Raw genomic sequence first — 26,145 nt, 5'->3', positions numbered from 1 at the left:
AGCCGGGCTCCTCCTCGGCCTGCCTGATCGTAGCCCATGCAAGCCGCAGCCGTTCCACCACAGAATGTGCATTGTCTCAACCTGAAAAGTAAAGCATGGCACTCGTCTTGGCATGTGAACACTATCGCCTATTCCTCTATGGCCGAAGGTTTACCATCAAGTATCACCAGGTACACACAACCATTTACAGCAAGTCAAATGCCGAGATGCCTCCCGCATTGTACGCTGGGGGCTACAAGAATATTCCTTTGACATCATTCACCAGCCTGGGAAAGACAATAATAAGGCTGACTTCTAGTCCAGATATCCCCTGACTGCAAAAGAAGAAACCGTCAGCCAAGGCAGATCAATACATTAACTATATCGTAAGCAATGCCCTTCCTAGATCTCCAACCATTCCTGAAATTCTGAAACGTATGCACCAAGACTCAATGATAATGCGAGTAAAGGACATGGGGCCTCATTACGACCCAGGCGGTAAGTTACCGCCTGGGCCGTGACTTTACCACCATGGCGTAAACTATGTTTACGCCATGGTGGTTGGCGGACTTACCGCCCCATTCCGACCTTGGCGGGGCGGTAAGTCCCCAATCCCCATTTACCCTTCCCCATTCCAATTTTTGCCCCATAGGGCATAATGGGAGTGGGGAAGGCGTTAATTACGCCACCGTAAATTACGGTGGCGTAATTTACTCCATGGTCCCTTAGCGCCATGGATTTTAACACCTGCTAAAAGCAGGTGTTAAAAGCGCCATGGCGCTAAGGGACCTCGTACTCAGGCGGTAAGGGTCGGCGCTGTTAACGCTGCCGTAAACCCCTTACCGCCTGGGTCGTAATGAGGCCCATGGTGTCGTCAGGGAGGTGGCAGGCGTCCTACAAAGGTGAGGAGACCCCATCGGAAGGCGAACAGAAGTTACTAAAATCATTCCATCTACTGAAGAAGTTACTGTCTATCTCGCCACAAGGGCTGCTACTGAAGGAAAATTGAATTGTCATCCTGAGGCACTCCAAGCGAAGGTAATCAACTTGGCCCACACAGGACATCTAGGGATCATGTCTACCAAGAGACAGCTCCAAACCAAGGTATGTTTCCCTCAAATGGACAATGAAGGCAAGTCCCTGTTTACGCTCATGCCAGACTGGATACAACCCTCTAGGGAAATGGGCCAAGAGATAGCTTGCAAGGATCACAAGGTTTAAATTGCAGCATACAAAGACATCAGCAAAGAACTCTGCTGCGCGAGAACATTCTGACCTCACTTAGTACAAGCATTGGTTTAAAAGGGGAGAAAACGTCATTTGTATACAGTAAAGACTGGCATCACTGATTGGCGATACCATATACCTGGGCCTGCTCCATAGAGGATGCCAGGCTACTATTGGGTCACATTTCCTCCGTCTGTCAGTTTTCACATGGGTCAGCTGGGCTCATCTCTCCGCGGAGTGAAGGTCAGGTCTCTCATAAGTTACATTATCAAAAACTGCTACAATACACTATGCCTACTACTACATCACTGTGGCATGCACCTAGGAGGCTCGGGGACTGATGCCCGGGGGAAGGGAGGATGAAATACAGTCACACTGACCCACACATTCTATGCTTTGTTGATACTGCACCTCTCGCACCCACAGCCTCCACCCTTGTTTTGATCTATAATTTAACCCCTCTGTGTAGTTTGTGTTACAAAAGGATGTATTTATGTAAATAGGTGAAGCCGTCGCACATGCTTACATCTTTTATGTCCAGTTGGTTTATGATTTGGGCTGAGCTCATTCACTATCATAGAATGCAGGAGCGTGGGGGTCGGGATGGTGGTGTGGGCCATGGCTCTGGGTATGCTGGGTGGGGGGTTAGAGGTCTGCTGGTAGTTCAGTTGTGATGAATGGGCGCTGCGAGGAGCCTTGTGTTGTCTCACGGCCTTGCGGGGCGCATTCCTCCCAGTGATACCGAGTAATTGCAACAATGAAGGGAAAAGGGGAAGAACTGTCTGTGCGGGCTCCTCTCGTCAGAATGATCTGGGCCTAGTCGAGTTCTTTCATGGAGCTAAAGTTATGCTGTGCAGCCATGCAAGACTGCATCTACCATAACTACAAAATGGTGTTCGCGCATCCTGGGTTTATGTATCCATCATTCGCGCTTTATTATATCTGTGCCGAGTTCCATAGCATGGTCCTCTCTCCCTTGTACACTACACGACCTCAAACGGGATTCGCCTCACCTTAAAGCGCCTAGGGGGGTGGGATAGACTCATTTCATTCCCAACAACACTAACATACAAAAGGCGCTAGAGAACTGTCACTATCAAGGCAGTAGCACCACACACTTTCCCTGAACCGCTGAAGATGACAGCTATGCCATTAAAAGTATGGGCCGAAGTAGCGGTCAACATGTTTGAGCCTTTAGCAAATGGGAAACATTTTCTCGTTATCATGGATGAAATGTCTTGGTTTTCTAGAAGTACATTTGGTGCATTCAACAGCGGCTCACGCTGTCATCCCAGCACTTAATAAGATGTTTGCAGACAATAGCATTCCAACATCAGTAAAATCTGGCAACGGTTCCCCTTTCAGTGGACATGACTGCAATGGTTGCTGAACATCTATGCTTCCAACAACGGAGGGTCACACCCTTGTGGCCTCAGGCTAATGGCACTGTTGAACGATTCATGGCCAAATTTGAAGGGCACTCCAAGTATGCTCCATCACAAAAGGGTCATTCATGCAAGCCATTTGTAATCTGTTAAGGGACTATTGAAACACCCCGCACAGCTCAACGGCAGTGTGTCCTTCAGAGCTGATGTTTAGGAGGATTATAAAAGTGACACTTGCGCAGGCTCCAAGGTCTGTGTCCTTTGCGGATGCAGCATCAAGAGCTTGAAATAAAGGTGAGGAAAGCAAGGAACTATGCCGGCAACAGTAGAAGGGTCAGAAAGCCATGGTTGCAAGTTGGAGATTCGGTTTTAGCGCGTCGACCACGAGGGTCAAAAGAGGCGCCTGCTTTTAACCCTGTGACCGTGACCGCCATTAAGGGGTCCATGGTGTCGACTGTGAGCCCATGTGGCAACATCACCAGAAATTCTTCCTTCTTCTAACGGGTTGGAAACGAAGGGCGTGATGGTGGGAACATGCCGGCACCGTAAGCTCATCGGAAAGCTGCTCTGACTTCATGGACACAGGTGACAGTGAGAGTGAAGATCGCATTCTGGTGTCTCGGAGTCCGTCAAAGAGCACTGTCTGAAGGCCCGCAAGATGGATTGAAGAAATGGAGTAGTGTGGGCCTGTGTCAGTAAAAGTGGAGGGGAGATGTAATGTCCTATGTTTATGCTCAGAGGGAATAAGGCCTAATTAACAGTGTTCGGCACAGGGTGCCTGGTCACGTGCCAAGGTGGGGTTACTGCCAAGGAGGGAAGTCTGTTACGAGAAATTAAAGAGGTTGCATTCTCATGATACGCCCCTGTCTTTATTTCCTCATGTCTTCATTGAAGGCATAACACTGATCTGTGGCCAGTGCTTTAAGTGCTTGTGAAATCGGAGGAGGGGAGGGAACTGTAGCAAGAGGGCGTGGCATTAGGGCAGGATGTGTCCTAAAGGAGGATCAGGTGGCGATTATTTCTGGTGCTGTGAAGCATAGTAGAAGGCGCATCATGACATGACCTGGTATACTGCCCCTGCTCGACTCCTTGCACAGGGTTTGAGAGGGTAACTGGTGACATAGCTATTTAGCAATGGGTATGGAAGTGGCTTATTCTCTGCCTTTGCTGCTGAGCACCAATGACCTATAGTGGAGTTTGTGTAGAGGGGTGCTTTAAAAGTTTGCAAGTGGGCTGCAGTCACATGCTGCCCATGCCTTCTGGTGGTCTCCTGGTCTGCCCGTTGTGAATTGTAAGGTGCAACAGAAAATGCCTGCCTTCCCTGCACAGCAAACAGCGGTGATTACCACTCGCGTGCAGAGGGGCGCTGTTTTTAAAGTCGAACTCCTTTGGTTTTTAGAATTAGCCATACATGAGTTAAGCTACCACGAAAACTCTAAGCAGTGCAAACACCGCTCACTCCCCTAAATGACGGTAGATCAACAGCGCCACCTAATGGCAGTCACACAATTGCGGTGTCCAGTCATTTGGTCGACTGAAAACTGGTCGACTGTAATTTGGTCGACGCAATTTGGTCGAAAACCAAATGGTCGATTTTTTTTTTATTTATATATTTATTTTTCGGGTTTTCGTTTTGTAAAAAAAGGGGTTTTTAGAGAAAAAAAGGGGGTTGAGGGGGGACCCCCCCAAAAAAATAAAAAAAAGGGTTAAAATAAAAAAAAAAAAAATTCGACCATTTGGTTTTCGACCAAATTGGTTCGACCATTTGTCTGGTCGACCAATTTTTTTCGACCAAATGTCTGGTAACCCACAATTGCTTGTAGCTTCAACTTTTTAATGCATGTAGTTTTATTACATTTGAGGTTTTGTAAAGGTATGAACTCGCAGGAGTATCCTTCAAAACGCCAGGGCTACAGAGTACAGACGTTATGCAATACAGGACATTATACAGCCAAAGTACAAGGGAAAAACAAGACGGGGAGGGGATATGCATACAACCCTATATGCTCAAAATCGATGGACAGGCGTGATATAAAAAGTATTTAATTGCAGTATAACTATTTGTAAACCTGTCACCCCCGCCTGAGGGTATTTGGTAAAAAGGTGTATGCGTTTTCCAATTTTTTTAATTTTCACCCCCTTTCTCCCAAAGCCGCGTACTCAAAAAGCCCCCAGAGTTTATTCTATCACACAAATAAATCTGCATGAGAGGACCTCCGAAAAGCCCCCTCCCGTCTCATTGTCCCAGTCATGTCACATCCTCATCTCATAATAATAATAATAATTTGGCATTTATATAGCGCTACGAACCCTCAGGTATCTGAGCGCTGCTTATTATTACCCACGGTGTGTGGTGCTCATTTATCGACCTCGGAAGGATGAAACGCTGAGTTTGGCGCTGCCGGGATTCGAACCTGCGTCCGCAGGCTCTGCACTGATGTCAAAGCGAGCGCTCTACTCGCTGTGCCACTTGACCGTAGGAAGGAGCTACATTGGCTTCCAGTGACTACTAGAACTCGTTTTAAAACACATATCATTCTCCACTATTGACTATATGGACAAGCACCTCGATCTATTAAAGAAGGATTGCATCACTGTACAGAATCCAGCTCGAAAGACCCCATCTGCAGATACCATGCACCTGCGGGTCAGAGGTAATGGCTGTTCCTTTCCGGTGCAGGTTGCTCAGGCATGGAATAAACTCCTGCAAAACCTGCGCACCACTCAACCCCCATTAATCCTTGGGAAGCAACTGAAAACTGCCCTGTTTGAATAAGATGCCCTTATTGCTCTGTTCTGGCTTCTTAAGTTGCTTTCTTTTGAAAAATAACAATGTATTGATTTTATAGTCATAAAACATAACAAACATTCACTTTGGCATCACATATCGGTGTTATATCACTTTGGCATCCCGACTGCACGATATAAATGTACAAATAAATAAATAATACTCAGCACGCCCCTACCCCTCACACAGCCCCCATTGATTTGTAATCATGTTAACATAGCTCCGCGGCTGTCTGACTGGCACATGCTTGGAGGACAGGCCGGCATTTTGTTCTAAGAACTATTGACGATGTCTGTATTTAGAAGAAGGGTTCGTATTGAATGTCCGATGCTCATGTTTTGTTTCTTTCTCCCTGCCCTTGTCCCTTCCCTTTTCCCATTTCCATACCCTGTTGCTGTTTTTCTCTAAATTTCTATGTTGACACTGTTCCACTCTGTCCTCTCTCTGTCTCTCCGTTTTTCACTCCACTTTCCTTTTCCCACTTCTCTACGTTCCCCTCTCCATTTCTTCTTTCTTTCGGTTCATCGCTCTCTTTTGCCACCTCCCTCCGCTATGCTAATATTTCTCTCATACGTATTTCACCCATTCTCTCTGCTTTTCCCTCTGCATTCTTTTTGTCCCCCCCCCTTCTCTTCTGGCTGCTCTCCCTTCTCATCCCCGTCACCCCTCCTCTATCCTCCCTGTGTGTAGGAGTTTGTTGCGATGCTCGACCTCCGCCCTGGTCAGAAGGTGATCGATGTGGGCTGCGGCATTGGCGGTGGAGACTTCTACATGGCAAAGGTAGGTGTGATCTGGGAGTGGGGGGGGCGCACCTGCGATGCCCTCTGAGGCTCAATGACTGGCAGGAGGGGGCAACTATTGCTCTGTGGCACATGAAGGGGGGTAGATGCGTATTAGCCACCGTTGCTCATCGGCTCTAGAAGACACAGGCCCGGGGTGTTCAGCAACTCTTGGGAAGGGCATTGCCCCCCCCTCTCCCCCTTTTATGCATCTGTGGGAGCGTTGCAGTGTTGGGTTCACTATTCTCTAATGGAAGCCTCCTTTCCTCCTCAGGAGCACGGGGTGCAGGTACTGGGGATGGACCTGTCTTCCAACATGGTGGAGATTGCCATGGAGCGAGCGGTGGAGGAGAACACGCCTCTGGTAGGTTTACAAGTAACTCCCTGCCTCTTAATAAAAAGTCAGGGCGGACGGAAGGATCTGAAACAACACAAGTGCACACAATGCAGGGGCACGAGGGTCATCCATCCAGTGAATTACCATTTGCCACGCCCCTTACAAAACTTTTAATTATTAAAATGATGTGGCGCTTTGCATAACACTATGCTTCTAGGAGGAGGGCAGGTTGATGTCTTCCAGTATCCCGTCCCACCAACTGCCGTTCCATTATCTTCGATGATGTTCTCTAGTGAGGGCCTCATAGTCGGAACAGTATCTGTAAAGAGCACACAGAGACCAAGGAGGACCTTTCCCATCCCTTGTCTTTATCCTCCAAACTAAACTTCCCCTTCTCCCGTCACTTTCATTGTACTCCACTCATGTTATAGCCCCTCCTTTAATATAACGAGGGGGACTGCAAAGATGTAGGGACATTCTTACAGAGGCACTTGAACCAAATACCACAAACTGTTATTCCAGTAAATGAAGACACTTTGTCATTTGGTGTGGTACTAGTAACATCAACCCAACTGATTATTCGAACACATATATAGTCCTTTACCAAACTACTTAGACTCAGGACTGGTGTTTCGCTCACTAAAGGTCCACCTTGCTGACCTTTCTGCTTAAGCCACCTCTCAAAGCAAAGGTTCCTCGTGGAAAGTCCCTGTAATGAAGGCTTTCATGGAAGGGGTGAAAAGACTTCACCCACCTATTTCTAATGCATCTCCCGGATGGAACTTAAAGGTCATCCTTGCATATGGGCCCTCCTTTCGAACCAATGCACAAACTAAGTCTGAAGATTCTCACCTGGAAGACTGCTTTTCTGGTGACTATTGCTTCCATTAGGAGGGTAAGTGAACTGTAGGCTCTCTCAGGTCAAGACCCATTTGTTACTATTCAAAACGACAGTGTTTTTGCACACACATCCACATTTATCTCTAAATTCCATGTGAATCAATCCATAGAACTGCCTTCTTTCTTTCAAAACCCATTCAATACAGCTGAAAGAAATCTCCATACACTGGATGTCAGAACAGCAGTTATGCTCTACCTCAATAACACTAAACCACTTCAGAAGACAGATCAATTCTTTGTGTCCATTGCTGCTGGTAGAGAAGGGGATCCTGTCTCTAAGTCAGTCAGCAATCTCAAAATGGGTCGTTAGATGTATCCAAATGTGTTACTATCTGTCAAAGAGAGCTTTACCTTTTACACCTAGAGCTCATTCTACTTGAGGCACAGGAGCTACTATAGCTTTAATTACAAATATTCCTCTAGAGTCTTTACACCTTTGCACAACATTACTGCTTAAATACACATTCTAAGACTGATACTCAGGTGGGTCAAGCGGTGTTGAGACATATTCTTGCTGCTGTTCCTTCCAACATCCCACCACCATCTCCTGGTACTGCGCGCTAGTCTATGCATAGCATGTAATTCTAAGCAGATTGACAAGTATCAGAAGACCTACAGTACTTACCGTAATCCTATTTCTGGTGCTTCCATGTGCTTATATTCACATGTGCCCGTCCACCCTTCCTCCCCTCTTGGAGTTGAAGGAACATAGACCTCTTACACCTGTCTATCCTTCTGTACTCACTCGCACATTCTTTTTAGGCTCCCTGCAGGCAGAACAAAAACAACCAAGGGGACCACAGTGTTTGAGGGATCATGGGTACACCACACGTTACAGTAGGGATAGTGTACAGACACGCCCAGGTTGACGTCCCTTTTTGATCTTTGGAAAAAAAGATGCAATTACCACTAGATGTGAGACTATATGTACAGCATGTGAATCGAAGCAGACACAAGCACCAGAAATACGATTACGGTTTGTCATATCGTCACTCAAATTTATACAGTTGGGCATGTGTTGTTTCACCCTTCTCTTGCATGGTGGTATGGAAGAAGTGTCGTTCTTAGTTGACATTTTTATTTTAATTTTATTTATTTGCATTTGTATAGCACACGTGCAGCCTGGGAGCATCGAGGCGCTGTTACAGGAATTTCGTAGTAAATTTTGATTCATAAGTTAACAGGCGACCAGCGGTCTCTTGGTTACAAAAACACAGACTATATGAGATACAGATATGATCAGAGTTACATACAAATGCATAGAACAATGACGTCAATTTACAGGGTGACAATAGACGTTTTCCTTTCAGACAAAAATTTTGTTTTGATAGCTTTGCGGAATGCTTGGTGGGAATCTATCTATGTACATACATTGGTGTGTGGCACAAAGTATTAGGAAAGTGCAGCTTATAGTTCAACAAATGGGGCAATGTTGTTGTCAGGAGGTTCGTACAGAATGTGGATCACCTCCTGAAAGATTTCAACCGCGGAGGAGAATGCAAAGCTCAGACGCTTATAGCGGTATCCCGTTAGGTTACATATGTTATGTACCTGGATTCCGGGGCCAGCTCCAGCTGATAATATTCTTCGTTCTGGTCTAATTTAGAGAACAATGTTGCCCCCTTCAATAGGTGAATCATGTCTGTGATCCTCAGCGCCTGGTGTCGCTCTCTCTGAGTTGCTTAATTTGGCCTGCTCATCTCGTCATACAAACGAATGGACACATCAATGGTTTTTCTTGGGTACAGGGACACTGAAGGATACCCGTGGAGTGCGTCCCTTAACAGGCTCTATGATGTCCTGGTCCAGTAGTTTCTTGATTTATTTTTCCACCTGTTGTATATTAACAGGGATGCCCCTGTAGTGTTGGGCTACGGGTTTGATGGATTTATCTATGTGAAGTCTGATTTGGCAATTTGAGTTTCCCCAGGCATTTGAAGAGTGCCGGAAAAGCTTGTTCGCTTTTTCTCTTCAGGCCATGTTTTTATGCGCCATGAGGTTATACAGTATGTGCACCAGTCCCATGCCGTCCTGAAACTTGGGATATACCCACTTTCTGCTGCCGTTTTGAGTATGTGCAGATGAATTCTTGCAGAGTGTGACTTGTAGCTGCATATGGCGGACAAAGACCCTTGCATGGCAATACAACCTGTGAGCCGTATTGGTATATGCCTTCTTCTGACGGTCTTTGAGGGGGTCCTTGCCATAGTGTTTTTTATGCTTCCTCACTAATAATGTTGACTGTCACTCCAGTGTCCACTAGGAACTTGGTGGGGTTTCATTCACCTCCATCAGTATGACCTGACTGGGTTCCTGTGCTGACTGGTTTCCTAGCGCTCATACGTATCCTTTTTTGCGGTGATCATCATGTGAGGAACTGGACACGCTCCCTGATTGAGATCTAGTTTCCCGGTAGCACACATTGTGGCACAGGTGTCTGTTTTCTCTCCATTCTAGGATCTACATTCTCTTCTGGAGTGGTATTTTCTGGTGTCTGGGGCATGATGTTTATGGTTCCTTCCCTCCGTGGATGGCCTGATGGCGTCTCCTCGATGTTGCGAGTGAAGGAATGACCGCAGATGTGACCGTGGATGTGTCACTTGGGGTGCATTCCTGCAAACTGCCTTGAAGTGATTCTCCCTCACTCACATGCTAAGCATGCCTGTCCTACTGTTGTGGAAATTCGTAGCTGCACCGAAGACAGAATCTTTCCATGCATTTCCTCGTGGGTGGCTCTGAAGTCGCAGGTGACATTTTGTTGATGCTGGCTTGTTCTTTTGGGACTGAGTGTAGTTTCAGTTTGTTCATGGTCTCCACTTGTATTTCATTTGTGGATTCAGTGCGAGCCATCGTCAATATTTCCTCCAACATGCAAGGTGTTTGAAGCAATTTATTTCTAAATAGTGGGGATTCGCTGCCCGCTATGATATGCGACTGCAGAGATTCTGATCCTGAGCCTCATGACAAAGTTGTCCATGGTTTCACCCTTCTTTTGAGTGGTGGTATGGAAGATGTGTCGTTCATAGTCGACATTGATGTCTGGTGAAAAGTATTGGGAAAGTGCAGCTTTTAGTTCATCAAATGAGGCAATGTCATTGTCAGGAAGCTAGTACAGAATGTCCTGCACCGCAGCTCCCACAGCAAGTGTCACTAAGCTCTTCCTGTGATCTGCTAGTGGTCCGAGAGCGTCAATATACACATTAAAATCCCTGATCAAGTGTGCCCACCTGGTGCCAAGATTACTGGTATCAGTCAGATCAAATGCTGTCTGTAACTGGTGTGATAATGACTCGCCCCTTGATGGCTGGAACATTCCGAATGTAGCGAATATGTCTTCGTCTGACATTCTCCTCTTGGTACCTGCATGTCCTGACTCTCCTGTCGGGGTCCTGCTGGGTGCAGCACCTTTCTCTTAAGCTTTCCTGGCAAATTACACCCTTCACCTGATGGGTTGGCCGTGGGCACATGTGCCCTCACGACCATCTTGACAGGTGCTCATGCACCCTCTGATCAGCCTGTGCTTCGTCACAAACTTTTTTTGTCTACTTTGCTTTGGGAAGTATGCCTCTCGTGGCTGGAATCAGGCTGCCGAGCCCTCTTGCTGAGCTTCTGGTGTGTGGCATGGCTCGTGAACACAACACCTCTGGGCTATGCCTCTGTCTGGGCCTTCAGCTCGGACCCAGCCTCCTGCTTCACCGGCAGCATGCTGGCTCCAGCGCGGCTCTGTTGCACACGCAGGCCTCTCACTTAGAACAGTATCTGTAAAGAACACACAGAGACCAAGGAAGACCTTTCTTACCGTTTCTCTTCATTCTCCAAACTAAACTTCCCATCTCCCGTCACGTCACTTCCCTTGTTGCAGCTCCTCCTACATAACGAGGAGGATTGCACTTGCAATAAAGAAAACCCAGACACTACACCTTACAATGCAGAGTGGAGCCACAAAGAACAGTGTCCTCTTCCAACCCTGGTACCACTAACCACATGCACACAGCCATTATGGTTCTTAAATGCCCCTATTTTTGAGAGTCTTGTCCTCCTTTTAGTTTTGCTTTTCGCCAGTGGATGTAGATTCTATGGATCCTTCCGTGCCTCTCCATGTGCAAGGGGAATTCGCGTTGGAGCACCTCTTCGACACGGCTTTCCATGCATCAGGACACTGGTTACAGCTTGCGAAGATGGAGGCCATGAGATGCTGCTCACGTGTTTAAGGGGTTGAGGCTACCGTAATGTGACACCTGGTCTTTTACTTGTTCTCAGATTTATAACTCGCACCCACATTTTGAAGTTTAACATGGAGTGTTTGGGTGCAATTATAGCGTCGTTCCCAGTCCACTGCGATCTCTTAAACAGCACTGAGAGGACAGCCCAGTCTGAATTGGGAGGTTGGCAGATTGAGAGATGTGCTAAGGGAGGGAACTAAAGGGTTTTTTCATCTGGCTGCTCTAATTTTCCTAGTAAGTCACACGTATGTTGTTCTAGGGGCAAAGGAACACCTTGGCATTACCCTTTCACAACCCACAGTCTCTCTCTCTCTCATGTCACGTAAACTGCCAAAAACCTCCACATTCTGGGTCAGAGTGCTGGGTGGTTGTGGCTTGAAGGACCACTCATGTGTGGAGAACATCTTAGGCATGTCACATGGTGAGGAAAATAGCAAATGGCATTCATACACTCCAGGTGCATCCAATGCCAGCGCTATCCTCATTGGGTTCCTGGTGCTGGGAGCTTCTCAGCACTACATGATGCTACAGCTCGCACAGGGGTGGACTTGTCAATGAGCTGATAGGGGAATGCCCTCTAATGTGCACAGCTGCCTGTTCGCAGAGTCTGCAAATGTGCATGTTTGTTGAAGTTCTAATGACATGGGATGATACTTAAGCAGGGGATGCTAAGTTAGGGAGAAATTCCCTTGCCCTCAATGGCAATAAAACTGAGATCATGCTTGTTGGTACTCCTCGACGTCTTGCCAAACTGGATTCCAGATATTCAGCTTTTAACATCTCTGGAACTACAATTAAGACCAGCCCCTGGGTCAAGACCCTTGGCGTTTAATTACTGCCAATCTCAACATAAACAAACATATCAGCCAGATGAAGGCCTCTTGCGCCTATACAACACGCTTCATCAGACAAATCAAACCTTTCTTATCCACCACCAATACTGCGGCCCTTACTGGTGCCCTGGTCAACTCCAGACTTGACCATAGGAACTGCCTCTTGGCTGGTACGTCTCGGTCCAATCTATTTTCATTACAGGCTTGTTCAAAATAATGCTGTTTGTGCAGTAAGTGGTATCTCCAGAAGGAGCCATGTCACTGAAGCACGCAACTCCCTATACTGGCTTCTTGTTAAGCACCGCATTGCATGTAAGGTACTTTCCCTCACTCATAGGGGCCTCACAGACAATGCCCCATCTTACTTGAAAGAAAGGATTAAGCTTTCTCGGTCACCTCACGCTCTACGATCCAACAACTCCAATAGCTTTACACAGCCTTGTTACAAGATTGCCCGCTTTGGCGGCACTAGATTTCACTCTTGCCCCACGTTTCTGGAACTCTCTCCCTGTTTTTCTGCGCACCTGCCCTGAGCTTTCTTCCTTTAAGAAATCTCTTAAAACATTTCTTTAATTCTTATGACTAGTGCCGATCAACCCCTGCACCTCCCTGGTCTACCCTTTGTTTCTCTCTACTGAGCTCTCTTACTTGCTGCGCACTGAGGCCTACGGGTGAGTTGCGCCGTATAAGAAATAATTAACATTAACTGCTAATGTTTTTGCTGGTTTGGCTGCCAACGTGCAGGCCTGCCAGTTCACAGGGTCTATGTGCAGGGCTGCCTGATAGCTTCACTGTGCTGCTAGCGTGCAAGGTTGCCTGCTTGCACTGACTGCTATTGTTGGAGTTCTCAGTGCATGCATGCATGCAGTGTTGAGGCCACCAGAGTAAACTGCTGCCAGAGCACAGTGATAGCCAATGCAGAGAGCTGTCTTGAGGGGAGGCACCGGAGAGGTTGGCACAGAGGAGACGGGGACACTGGATAGAGAACAGGGATGGAGGCAGTGCTTAATGTGTAGGGGGGCTTGCCAGGGCACTTATTTCTGAGCCTCCTGTACTTATTGCTGATTCCAGTTTGATTGTGTTGCAGTGTTTTGGCAACTTTATTATTTTAACAGTCAGTTACAGTAAAATAACAGCAGCGCAAGGTTCGAAATTGCTTGGAGCTATTTAGCTTCTACCTTTACCCCAGGAGAGCCTGGTTATCTTGATAATATAATGTTCTACACTTTAGAAATGTTCTAATTTCTTCAGCAGCTACCACCACCCCAGTTATACATCCTGGTTACCTTGAAACCAACAGCTATCAGGAACTACTTTTGACTCCCCAGTCCAAGTGGTGCCTTACAAACATGCACATGTGACAGTACCTTTGAGTGTTTAATAAAGAGCTAGGACACATTTAAACATAATGGATCATACATAATAGGCATAGAGTTACTCTGCGTATCATGGGGAAGCTAGATTTGTGGTGCGCTGTGTACCCACTTCTGATTACTTAGCCGTAGCTCCTGCTTACTCAGGGATACACGTCACCCAGGAGCTGGGTTTAGCTCCTGCTAATTGAACCTTAATGTTGAGCCCTGCAGTGTGCACTGGCCGGGGTTCGTCATTTGCTAGCCCATTGTTATTCATGAACTGATGACCCAGGTTGGCAGAGATATTTATCAATTTACATGAATAACAAGGAGTTGGACAGTGGCAATACTTGACACTGATGCTGGGTATATCCGCACACTGCTCCACTCAGGCTGCATGACATTGCTGCAAATTCTCTCCTGTAATAACCATCAGGGTGGGTTGCCAACAACTGGACAGTCACCAGCTAGCAGCCCCAACACAGGGGCAAGTCAGTGAAAAGGCCAATATCGAAGAGGAAACCCACAAAGAATGATGCTTCACGGAACTATAATTCATTCAACTTAATTCACATTAGGGCTTCAGAGAATAATGAAGAAATGTGATGGGTCAGTGCTGAAGGTTAATCCATAATAGTATCTGTATTCTTTATTTAAAAAAATATTTTTTGTAATAAAAAAACGCAATGTAAATACTTCTAGGTATTTCATATACAGTTCATAATCCTTAAAACAGTTTTATAATCCATGCCCTAAAACGCCTTATTGCTGTATTGTGCAGAGTGCAAAGCATACATGTGTAAATCCGCATATAGAAGAATAACCACTTTTTTAATTCATGCAGGATATCTATAACATTTGTACCAATGTATGTAAATTGTGGACTAAAAATATATTCAATGCTTCGCCACAACGATGGCATATTTCAAGTGCTGGTTAATATCAAAGAGGAGTCATGAGTGAAAACCTATATAAGACAATCTTGCTGCAGTGTTTGATAGCCAAGCCCATCAGTTAAGTAATGGTTTTGCCTGCATTTGTCCATCAATTTACTGTAGGAGGAAAGCAGGCCTGCTCTTTTTCCTCTGTGGATAAAAGGTGATCATGTTCCACTTGCCACTGATTGGATCAGAGTAAAATGTTAATGATGATGTGTTTTAAAGGAACACTTAAACATTTATTCTATTTATTTATTTATAATGGGCCGACAGCCTGCAGGCATCAGGACGCTACACGCCAGTTTATTTCAAGACACAACTGTTGTGGCTTGTAGAATGTGGAATGAAGAGAGAATAGAACTAGAATGGGAATGCCGGGAAAAGGATTGAAGAGCAGTCAGTTAAGAAATGGAATAAAAGGAGTTGAGACATGAAGGTTGTCTCCTGGCATTATTTAATAGAAACATGGTGACTGTAATGATATAATCAGATACATAACATTTGGCGACGAGGTAGTGACTGACTCATGCTGTAAAACAGGAAAAAATAAACGATCAAGACACAGATGGTTTGTGGAGGTGACTGGAAGAAAATGACTGGTGAGGAGCCAAATAGCATAAAGACAAGATGAAACTGAAAAATGGAAGGGGAAGAAGGCGAATAAATCAAAGAAACAGATAAATTATCCGAGGATGGAGTTGAAAGTCAAGCAGGAGCAATTTCGGAGTGGAAATATAGCACAAATGTGAAGACTGCGGAGGAGGAGGAAATATTTGTGGTACTGGTAAGCCTGTGCAGCACAGTTACTTATTTTATTTTACAATCAGAACTTTAAAGCTTGAGTGACCAAATATAGGGCATATACAAAGGCTAAAAATGTAACGTGGAACGCTGTACAAAGGAAGCATTTTTTGATGTGGAACTTACATTGTGCGAGGCACAGCACTCGGGATAATGAGAGTAATAAAGGCATTGCGTAGAAAACGTGCAGCCATACTTGTTTTGCCTGAGTGAAATCGGAATGTTGTCATAGCAACACATCGGAGACAAACAAAGTAAGGCATGCAAATGAAAGTGAGCCCTGATACGTTTGCAGCATTAAAGAAAATCGAAATGAAGAAATAATAATTTACCCAGCTGAGCGGAAAAGCAGATTGAATTCATTTCCCTTACATTGGCGCATGGAGCATTCTTTTGTTTTGTGGCTCGTGTTTCTTGGAGGCTACTTGGAGCACTTGCGCCACCTGCTGGACCTTGTAAGCAATAATAAGCCATCTAGTGCACACGTTTAAAGTAACACTTATACACTAATGCAGTTCTACAGTTTTTTTTTTCCTGATGTGAACTAAGAAAAAATATTAAAACTAATAGGCAGCACTTGTGAAGCAGAACAAAACAAACAACAGTAAATATTGAGAGTGTGGACCAGAAATAATATAGAATAACATCATCTGAACAGACATTAAAGTTTAAAGCAAGAGTTTAACAACATCAAATAGGTACGGTCACTTTATTTTGGATCGTTGATAACATGACAATATAAACATTGCCAGACCAACGCAGTGTAAAAGCAAGGGTTTCAAGCGAATATTGGAAGAAGGAATTGATGAGATGACATAAAGGCCATGCGCATACAGTGGCAAGAGTGCAAATAAGTGAGATCTCTACCATCCTAAAGAAGTATTGGTCTCTAAACCCCAAGGGCACACTGTCAACACTTTGTCTGTTAAAAGCAAAGCAAACTCGGCGAAGACACTGAACATTAATTTCCAAGACACTATTTGAAGCCCTAAAGTGATATAATGATGCCTATACCTTCATTGCAGTGTGCACAGCAGCATAGTGCGTAGTGCATGAATGAAAAATTAAAAGAACACGGACAAATGCGCTGTGGATTAACAACATACATTACAAGGACCGTCACAGCAACACAGTCATGTAGGTGCGACAATGCATGACACATCAGTGTCGGAGTTGCAGCAATTAAATGTCAGACAAAAAAAATCAAATAAATGACACCTACACTTGTACAGCAATGTCAATAGAACAGCAAAATCAATAACGCTGCGCTATATCAAAACAAGACAGGGACAGACTGTCAATTCAAAACCAGCAATAACAGTTGAGGGGATCTTGAGGATTAAACATGCAGAATGGCTGAGGTGCATGGATAGAAAACTGAAAGTTTAATCCCATTTCAGCGCAGATACGGTATTGATATCACAGCAGTCTACAGAAAAAGAAATCTGCATATCTTTTGTAAAACTACCAGTTCAAAATGTCATCTGAGGGTATGAGTGGGGATTTAAATCTAGCTTAGGACATATGTGAAACCCCCATATTCTCGAGTTTAATTAATTACCTAAACCGTCCAGAATCATTCAATCCTGAGCCATACGATGATCAAGGGCCGCGGTGGCAAGAGGGGTTGATTGAATTTGAGGGCTTCATGAGAGCATTAGGAAAGGAGAATGTTCCAAATGAATTAGACATATTCATGAATTTGGTGGGAGGAGAAATGAGGAGTGCCATAAGAACATTGACAACAACTGAGGAGAGAACATCGTATCAGCTTCTTCATGCTGCTCTAGAGGAACGCTTGACAATTCCTCCTAACAAAGATTATGAGAGATCTGTTTAACCAATGCAAACAGAGACCACAGGAGACAATTGCACAGTTTGTATTACGATTGCAAGAGAAAGCAACCTATTGTGAGCAGATATGGAAAGTGACGGGAAGTTGGAGACACTGGCTGGATTCAGATGCAATGTGCAAAAACAGTCCCAATACTCGAGCAGGATATTATCTCAAGGCACATGGAATGGTATCAAAGGAAGTGGTCAAGGAAAGCTGTGTTCTAGATGTGGATTTAGGTTTCCACACAAAGGTCGATGCCCAGCCATTGGTCGAAGATGTGTGGGATGTGGTCAGAGAAATCACTTTTTGGTCGTGTGTAAAGAGAGAACATCTCTATTGTCGACCTGTGGAACTGATGCCCAGCCAATATTGAATGGGAAACAATGCCTAATGATGGAGTGTTCCGAGAATGATGTGGCCACCCCAGATCGAGGACTAATGGTTGGAAGAAAGTGGCTGTCTCAGGAAGAGACTCTAAGAAGTCACCGGAGGAGTTCCCATAAAGCGACAGGATGTGCTCTCAGTGAAAGAATGGTCAGCTACCAAGGAAAAGACTGCTTCCCAGGGTGTGAAAATTATAATTGTGTAAATGGAGAGGAGGATTGTGACATTGAAAGGGAAGTAGTAATGTGGGACAGAGTTTGGACAACTGGTAAGAGGAAAGTTGAGGAACATGAGGAACATTTGATGGATGGGGATGAGAGCATGCGATGGGGTCAAAGGCAGCGAAGGAAGATGGTCAAGAAGATAGACCTTATTGATGAGTCAGTGCCTCTCTTTGTGACCGAGCGTAAAGGGCCTGTGATCATTGCAAGGAGAGATGAAGTGTATGGGGATCCGTTCTTTCATGCATTGTTTCAAGATGATTCAGGTGGGGAAGAAGCATATGAGGAGAGAAGAAATGAAGAGGTGCATGAGGAATGGGGAAATGAAGAACCTGTTGATGTCATGTCACTTAAAGACTGTGGACATTCTCCACCATGTGTAGCTGGTGAGGGAAGTCAGGGGACAGTCAATATTGGCCTCAAAGAAATACTCGTAAACCTGCACGTCTGATTGAGCAGATGTAGAGGTGATCTTGCTGGACAGATGGGGAATGCACCTAGATGATAAGCAAGGGGGGGATGTTGTGGCTTGTAGAATGTGGAATGAAGAGAGAGTAGAACTAGAATGGGAATGCCGGGAAAAGGATTGAAGGTAAGTCAGTTAAGTAATGGAATGAAAGGAGTTGAGACATGAAGGTTGTCACCTGGCATTATTGGTGACTGTAATGATATAATCAGATACATAACAACAACTAGTTGTTATGTCGATTGATATCTGTAAATCGCACAGTGGATCCATCGCCCTCAATTAACTGGTGGGAGTTGCAGCTTTAGTTGCAAATATGTTGATACAGTAAGCAGCAGCTGTGGGTACTGTCAACAGTTGCCAACCCCAAAGGATAACAGGTGTGTTAGAAAACATTTGGACCTTGGTACTTATTTTTATACAAATTAAGCACTGGATGGAGGATATGGTGGATAAGGAAGTGACAGAGAGGGAGTAGTGAGTAGGCGGTACAGAGCAGCAAAGGACAGGGGCAAAGAGAAGGGGCCAGGCAGGGAGTCATGACAGAGGTAGCAGAGATGGAGACCGTGGGGCAGGGGAGATGGATTCGACAGAGAGGGAAAGAGAGAAGTGACAGGGAGCAAAGAAAGAGAGGGCTTGATGGGATGTAGATGGAGAGGCAGATGGCCGGAAGAGAAAGGGGGAAAAGTGATGGATAAAGAATGCGGGCAGAAGACAGACTGGAATCGAGACATTGAGAGCAAAGCAGACTGGGGGTTCCGAGGGGGGGGGCAAAGAGAGTTGAATAAAGACATGCGAGATAAAAACCAGTGTAGGCCGAGAGGGGTCAGCTAATCTGGGCAGGGTGGTGCTGACAGGGGCACATGTTTTAATTTGTTTTATTTTCTTGGGGTTTTACATTGTGCTGCAATGTGGGCACGCTGTGTCAAATGCGGAAGGGGTTATGGTAAGGTATGGTATGTTAAGATGTTTTTAAATTGTGTCAGCAGTGGTCTAACAGCATTGAGGCTTGTCCAGAGAGATGGGCATTGTGCCTTCGCCAGCAGTTTCCAGACCTTGGTCTGGGAATGAATCGAAAGGGTCAGCAGAGAACAGGGACATAGCTCAGTCAATAATGTTGGGGGCGGGGGGTGTAGTTGTGTGATTTTCCCTACAAGCTTTGCAGTGTACCCAACTAAAAAGGAGCATGTGGCAAGTTGATAGCCAGCACTTTATTGTGTACCTTCCATAGGAACAATAGCTATATATCACTGTGAATGCTGTGGCTTGTGAATTTCTATTTGCCATTCCTCATGTTTGTAGAATATCTCAGTCTCAATCATATCTATTTGGGCCCTCCACAGAGAATTCTCATGTGTGCTCTCAAGCCACCACTCCAACCATCCCACAGAACTACCATTATAGCAACATTTATTTCACTTAATCTATGAGGCGGGAAACATGGCTCAGCATTGATGTAGCTTTGAGTGGCATAAGAGACAGGTGAGCCTGTGGAATGCACTATATAAGTGGTCCATACCAATATATGTGTGTGTATAATGTACATATATGGCAGACTGCAGCATCTGTATAACGCCTGGAAATAATTGTCTTATTATAGCCTCGGACATTGCAACTGACCTGTATTAAGAAAATGACGTCACAACTGCTCTGTAATCGGTTATTACGCTTCAGTTGTGATGCCGCAAGGCCTCCTGCTGGATCCAGCAGAGTGAGGTTCAGCTGTCAAAGCAGCACTTAATTAATGCCGTGAAAATCTTTTCACATTCTTTGCTTGCAGAGTCGTTTTTGGTGTCACATTGCAGCCGGTATTTGTCAAGGAACTGTTGGTAGAATGTTTCATATTTGCACTGCTGGATTTTAACACGTGGGAGGAAGAATCTGTATGTTATCACTTATTCCAAAGCACAAAATGAAAGTTTCGATACATTTTATGAAACTGCTTAAACTATTTTTTCGCAACACATTAGGAGCTGCATATTTGCTTTCTTTAATCCAAACAGATTCTATATTGATCATATGGATCAGCAGATGGAAGATCTCTTGCGTTTTTTTAATTTATTTTATTTTGCATTTTTAAAGGGCTCACACAGCCCATGGGCATCGAGGCGCTGTTACAGGAATTGTTCTTTTTTTAGTTGTGTAATTATTTTCGTCTTAGTTGCGTATTCATAATGCGCTTAAACACCCAAAGGTTTCTAAGCGTGGACCCGGGAATCGAACCTGCGTTGCTTCGTGTCGTCTTGCTTCTTTGCATTGTATTTTCCAAGAGACCAGTTATTAAAGGGAATGACAGTGTGTGGCCATGTATTTATTATAAGGAATAAAATCCCCCCTACCAGACATAAAAAGGTGATTGCAAGTCACCTTGCAGTTCTGTGACCTTATAAAGGAACTTCGGCCTCTGCCCTCTATTTGGTTACTTAACTCCTCAGTGACTTGCAATATCCTTTTTTTTTAAAAAAAAACGTATTGAGCATTTTGTTAACAAACAAATCATTGCTCTTGCATCATTACATTTATACATTTGCTACTTGTTTAGAGCTTACAACTGAACGTTAATAGTCCCTACCCCTCCCTCCCCCGCTCCCCCTTGAGATGAGACGGTCGTATCAAACATTCATGGAAACTGGGTTGCACATGTCCTAGTTGGGCAGCATGTCTCATGTTGGGTTTATTCCTTGTAAATGTTGAGGAAGGGAGCCCATTCCATTTCCCTGCTTGGGGACATGTCGTGAAGTGCTCCCGTAATGTTCTCCATCTCGTATATTTCTCTGGCTTTTCACGCCCAAACTGCCTCTGTCGGGAGTGTTTGCGATTTCCAGGATATGGTGATGCAGACCCTGGCTGCTAGAAGTAAGAAATGGGGCATATGAGGGAGCCGTACCCAATGGCCGTCACGTTCTTCCAGGTCGAATAAGACTAGCCGCAGATCGCATTCCCTTTCAATTCCTTAGATCCACGCTAGGACTTCTTTGCAATATCCTTTTGATGTAAAGTAGGCGGTACATTATCCCACATATCGCAACACGGCATGCATGAGTGACTCACTGTGCAGTGCATACTTAAAAAAAAATACTTCAGGACAACAATTTTGTCAGATAACGGAACTAAGGCACAGTGACATAAAGCAATTGGGCCAGGATCACAGGCTATAGGCAACACATGCTGCACAGGCCTAGAGCGCTAATGCTGCGATTTACCTAACCTTCATGGCGTGTGTGAGTGGGACATCCTTTGCTGTTTTTCTAGCCCTCCTAGTTGCGCTTTTTAGTTATGAATTCAGAGCTGCAGGTGACGAGCGCAAGGCGAGGAGGAGGGGCTGGGTGTTCTATTCACAGGCGGCACTAGGACAACTTCAGATGACACTGTAGTCTGCAGCCATTTAGCTATAAAAGCCCCCTTTACATTATTTGCAACTGGTAGGCAACATATTGCTTTGTATTAACTGCAGCATTGAAAAAACATGTTTTTCGCTAGTCAATCAGGTAGCTTTGCACATTTAAAAACAATTAATTGAGCTTTTCTTCACGAATTAACCAATCAAATGCTGCGAGCTGCGGTAGGGACTTGGATTTTAAATAAATATGGCCCATCACAGTTGACAAACCCAACATTTGCTCTTTGCCTGAATAATTGGAATATTGCATATGAAAGGGTCCCGGAAGAGGACTTGGCCCCAGGGCCCATTGACCATGGTTGGGCAGCACTTACCTGACGGTAGCTCTGTAAACTGCAGCTCCCAGGAATCAAACTGTAGAAGGAAGCCCATTCATGAATTCTCTGGGCCCAATGTACACCTTCCAACCCAACAGGGACTCTCTAAAGTCGACAACTGGGAACCCCGTGAAGCTATTCCCCTGGCAGAGGATAGGGTTTTTAATGGGATGCTGTCTCACGCTGCCCGGTCTGCTGGGAGAGAGATATTCAAGCTTACGGCTGGAATTTCTCTGGAGAATGCATACGAAATATGAATTTCCGAGAAATTCAGAAAGCCGACGAGCGCAGGGCAGCCGCAAAGGAAAGGGCGACGCTCACGCTTGTCCTTCCGGTTTTCTCGCAGGTGCAGTTTGAGATCGGCGACGCCACGAAGCGTGTCTTCCCTGAGAATTCCTTCCACGTGGTGTACAGCCGGGACACTATTCTGCACATTGCAGACAAGGGCGCGCTCTTCAGGAGGTTTTACGTAAGTCTGGCCTCAGCTTTCCAAGATGGAGGGCGCCTATGGATCTTGTCACTCTGTGTAGCACTTTATTTCATTTGTTTTCTTTGTTTATTCCTTTCTTCCTCTCTTCTGTACACGATCACTTACTTCATTCTTCTCTTTTGAACTTCTCTCTTCTTTCTCTTCCTCTCTTTTATATATCTTTCATCTCCAGAACTTTCCTTTAGTTTTTTTCTCTCTCCTGTCCTTTGCATCTTTCTCTGATCTCTTTTCTTAATCTACACTCTCTTCCCCTACACCTGACCTTTCTGCTGTATTCTCCTTTCTTCTCTTTACTTCCCTTTTCCTCCAATCCTCCTCCTACGGCCTCTCCTTTCTTTCTCCCTCCTTGCCTTTCTTTTCCATCTTTTCTTATTCTCTTTGTTCCTCTCCCTTTTAGTCCTGGTTGAAACCTGGCGGTCGACTGCTGATCACGGACTATTGCTGTGGAGAGAAGCCCTGGTCTGGGGTCTTCGAGGAGTATGTGAAGCTGAGAGGCTATATCCTGTACACACCCCAGGAGTACGGCAAGGTAAGTCCTGCTGCCGGACCTATCCAGTGCCTTTGCTTGGAAGTGCCCCTCTCTGGGACTAATCCCCCTTCTCTGCGCCCTATCTTTGCTTGGTTCAGTTCCTGGAGAAGGTGGGCTTTGTGAATGTCCGTGCCGTGGACCGCACCGCGCAGTTTATAGAGGTCCTGAATACCGAACTCCGCAGAACGCAGGAGATGAAGGAGGCCTTCACACAGGTAAGGGCATCGTGATGGATATTGGCTTACTAGGACTTGATGGTGTCTGCTTGCATGGCGGGTGATGCAGGCTTTCTCGTTCCTTCCCATTGTCCATAGACATAGTAAAGTAAACTGTAATTAGCTCACAGTAAAAAGAACTTGCAATGAGCACTTTGTCACGGGAGGATAGCTCAGGGGCAACGTGCTCACCTTGGAAGCAAGATGACTTGGAGCAACACAGGTTCGATCCCCGTGTCCGTGCTTAGAAACCACTGGTTATTAAGTGCTATATAAATAACCAATCATCAATCATTATCACTTACAACCTATCGCACCTCCTGCCGAAGACCCATCTGCCTGAAGCCTGGCCTAGAGCCTTACGCATCTCTTCCCGTGGGACTCACACACGGCTCTGCAAGGGGATCCTAATCCTGACCGACTGTGCCTTTGTTCTTCCAGCATTTATACACCTGCCCACCTCTGCCAATGCATCCCAATCCTGACCTCCATCTGCCAGGATACTCCAGCAAAGAGGGCCTTGCACAGCTCTGCCAACGGACCTTATTCCTGACCCACAGCTCCCATGCTATTCCAGCACTGAAACTCCCACAGTACCCTTTGGTAGTGCACCTCAACCCTAAGCCACAGCACCCATGTAATTTCATTATGTATACCTAGCTCCAGATCTACAAATATACAGTAGACTGACTTGCCACACCTGCTGCTATTTCCCCTACAAATCCCCCCTCAGCTTCTCATTTAGCACTTTGATGATTCATCTCATATTTAACCTTTGATGGGGTGGGGATGGGAAGCAGTGTTTCTTCTCATTGCTGGTAACTAGTACACATGCTAATGTGCTTTTCGGGGGGGTCTTCCTTCTCTCTTTGGGGACAGGAGTTCTCCGAGGATGACTACCTCTACATCATCGAGGGCTGGAAGGAGAAGTTGCACCGGTGCAGCCTGGGAGATCAGCGGTGGGGGCTCTTCTATGCTGAGAAACCTTTGGACATCATGTCTGTCTAGCGCTATCGACAGTGGTGGTTCCCGGCTGCTCAGTGTTGATGTGACCCCATGAGCAGTTCCTCAGCCTGATTTTTCCATCATTTCTACCCTCTTGCTGATATTCACTCAAAGCGCGTTCCGACCGCCTGCTTTCTGCTTCTGGGCCCACGATGTCTCTGAAGTGCAACTTCCTGGTGTCCCAATGTGTTGCTTGCACCTTGCAACATGCTGCTTGTCTTTGGCAGGCCGAGGAGTCCCCCAGGGGCTGCAAAGCCTCTTGTGAGCTGCGTGAGGCCTAGTGACGTTCTGCCTTCTGCTGTGCGGAGACTTTGGATCAGACTGGAGCTCCACATTGCGAACTCTATCGCGGAGCGAGTGAAGAAGTGCCTGATCCGTGTCCTTTGGGCTCCTCCGCGTCACCTCACTACTGAGTTAGAGGAACATCGCTCCTCTCAACCACTTTGACTTGAAACCAAGGACCTCGACCACTGAACAAACCGAGCTACTCCCTCTCACCAATTCCTCATCAAGAACCCTCCCCGCCTGTGCTCAAGAAGCAGCCCCCTGTCACTAACCGAGGTTCTTTAACCCTGTCACTGAGTCAACCCAGATAATCCTCAGACTAAGTCTCGCAGCTAACCTTTTCAATGTATAGATCTGTCACTGAGCGAAAGGAGCAGCTCGCCACACCCTCCAGCTTCTCACCAAGAACTCTGCCTCTGAGCCAATGAGCTGCTCCTTCGGCTTGCACTTTGACTCTTTACTAAAAACCAAGAGAATCCCAACAGGATCAGAGGTGTGTCAGGGTCAAGCCTACAGTCACTTGGTCAGTTCCCCTACAGCCAGTGGGAGACCTCAGCAAATTGGGTCTCGTCTGACTTTTTAATTCCCTGAACAGATCCTTGGAGAGATGACTTGCATGCACCTCGCTCCTGCCCTATTCATCCTACCAGTGTCATCCTGTTGCCACCCCACGCCATTTCCAATGGATGAATGCCAAGTGCTGCTAGCAGACCCAAGGTACAAGAGTCGGGTTGCTGACCTGACCAACAACCACCTACACAGAAGAGTGTGTGGGTACTGTGTCCTAAAAGAAGGTGACTCCCATTTATGAGGGTGCCTATTGAGAGACTGCTGGAGGCCGACCAACCCAAAGATCTACCTACCAAAATTAAACCTGTAGAAAAAGTTAACCAATATAATGAATATGGTTAGGGGCAATGATAGAAGCGTACCAAAAAAGTAGTGGAACTGTGACTCCGGTGGAGGGACATAGTAGGAAGGACGATAGCAACGTGCAACACATTTTTCAAGGGTTGCAGTCCTGCTGGTTGACAGCCAATTGATTTGAAACAGGTTTCAGTTTAGCTGTAACTGATATCCGGTGGTAAAATGGGGAAGTGTGCTTGACCTTCACAAAGAACAGTTCTGGAATAGTGAAAATGTTTGCAAAAAGTAGTGGAGCTGTTAACAGTAAAAAATAAAAGTAGTGGAACACTGCACACGACCGTTCCTGCTCACTTCAACCACTGGTTAGGGGTTAGTGGCTGCAGAGATTACAGAATTAGCAAAAAAGAAGTCTGTGAAAAAGAAGAGAAAAAGGTAGGGGAAATAGTAGAGGAAATCCCTGTTTAAAAAACACATGAACACAATAAATAACCAGGTTTGCTTTTGGAAATGTCTCTATTTAGAAGTCGACTATAAATTCATTAAAATAAAAAAAATAGAAGGTTAACTTGGTTGACGGGAGTGGC

General features: G+C 45.6%; 1 protein-coding gene across 2 annotated transcripts in view; it reads left to right on the top strand.

Annotated features, from left to right (window-relative positions):
* The window catches only part of LOC138567063 (uncharacterized), a 211,260-nt gene extending 185,369 nt beyond the window's left edge, over positions 1-25,891 (top strand). Inside the window, exons 7-12 of one of the 2 annotated variants that reach the window (XM_069644903.1) lie at positions 6,070-6,159; positions 6,433-6,522; positions 22,517-22,639; positions 23,058-23,189; positions 23,288-23,404; positions 24,284-25,891. In XM_069644903.1, the coding sequence (XP_069501004.1) occupies positions 6,070-6,159; positions 6,433-6,522; positions 22,517-22,639; positions 23,058-23,189; positions 23,288-23,404; positions 24,284-24,412 (681 nt within the window). In that variant the 3' untranslated portion in view covers positions 24,413-25,891. The remainder of the gene's footprint in view (positions 1-6,069; positions 6,160-6,432; positions 6,523-22,516; positions 22,640-23,057; positions 23,190-23,287; positions 23,405-24,283) is intronic. The other variant, XM_069644902.1, reaches the window with a different exon arrangement.
* The last annotated feature ends 254 nt before the right edge of the window (positions 25,892-26,145 follow it).

The sequence above is a fragment of the Ambystoma mexicanum genome, chromosome 2p (assembly GCF_040938575.1).
Source record: "Ambystoma mexicanum isolate Mex_15411 chromosome 2p, UKY_AmexF1_1, whole genome shotgun sequence".
In the NCBI taxonomy this organism is placed as follows: domain Eukaryota; kingdom Metazoa; phylum Chordata; class Amphibia; order Caudata; family Ambystomatidae; genus Ambystoma; species Ambystoma mexicanum.
Note: the sequence above shows the minus strand (reverse complement) of the source record. Positions and strands in the feature narration are given on the sequence as shown.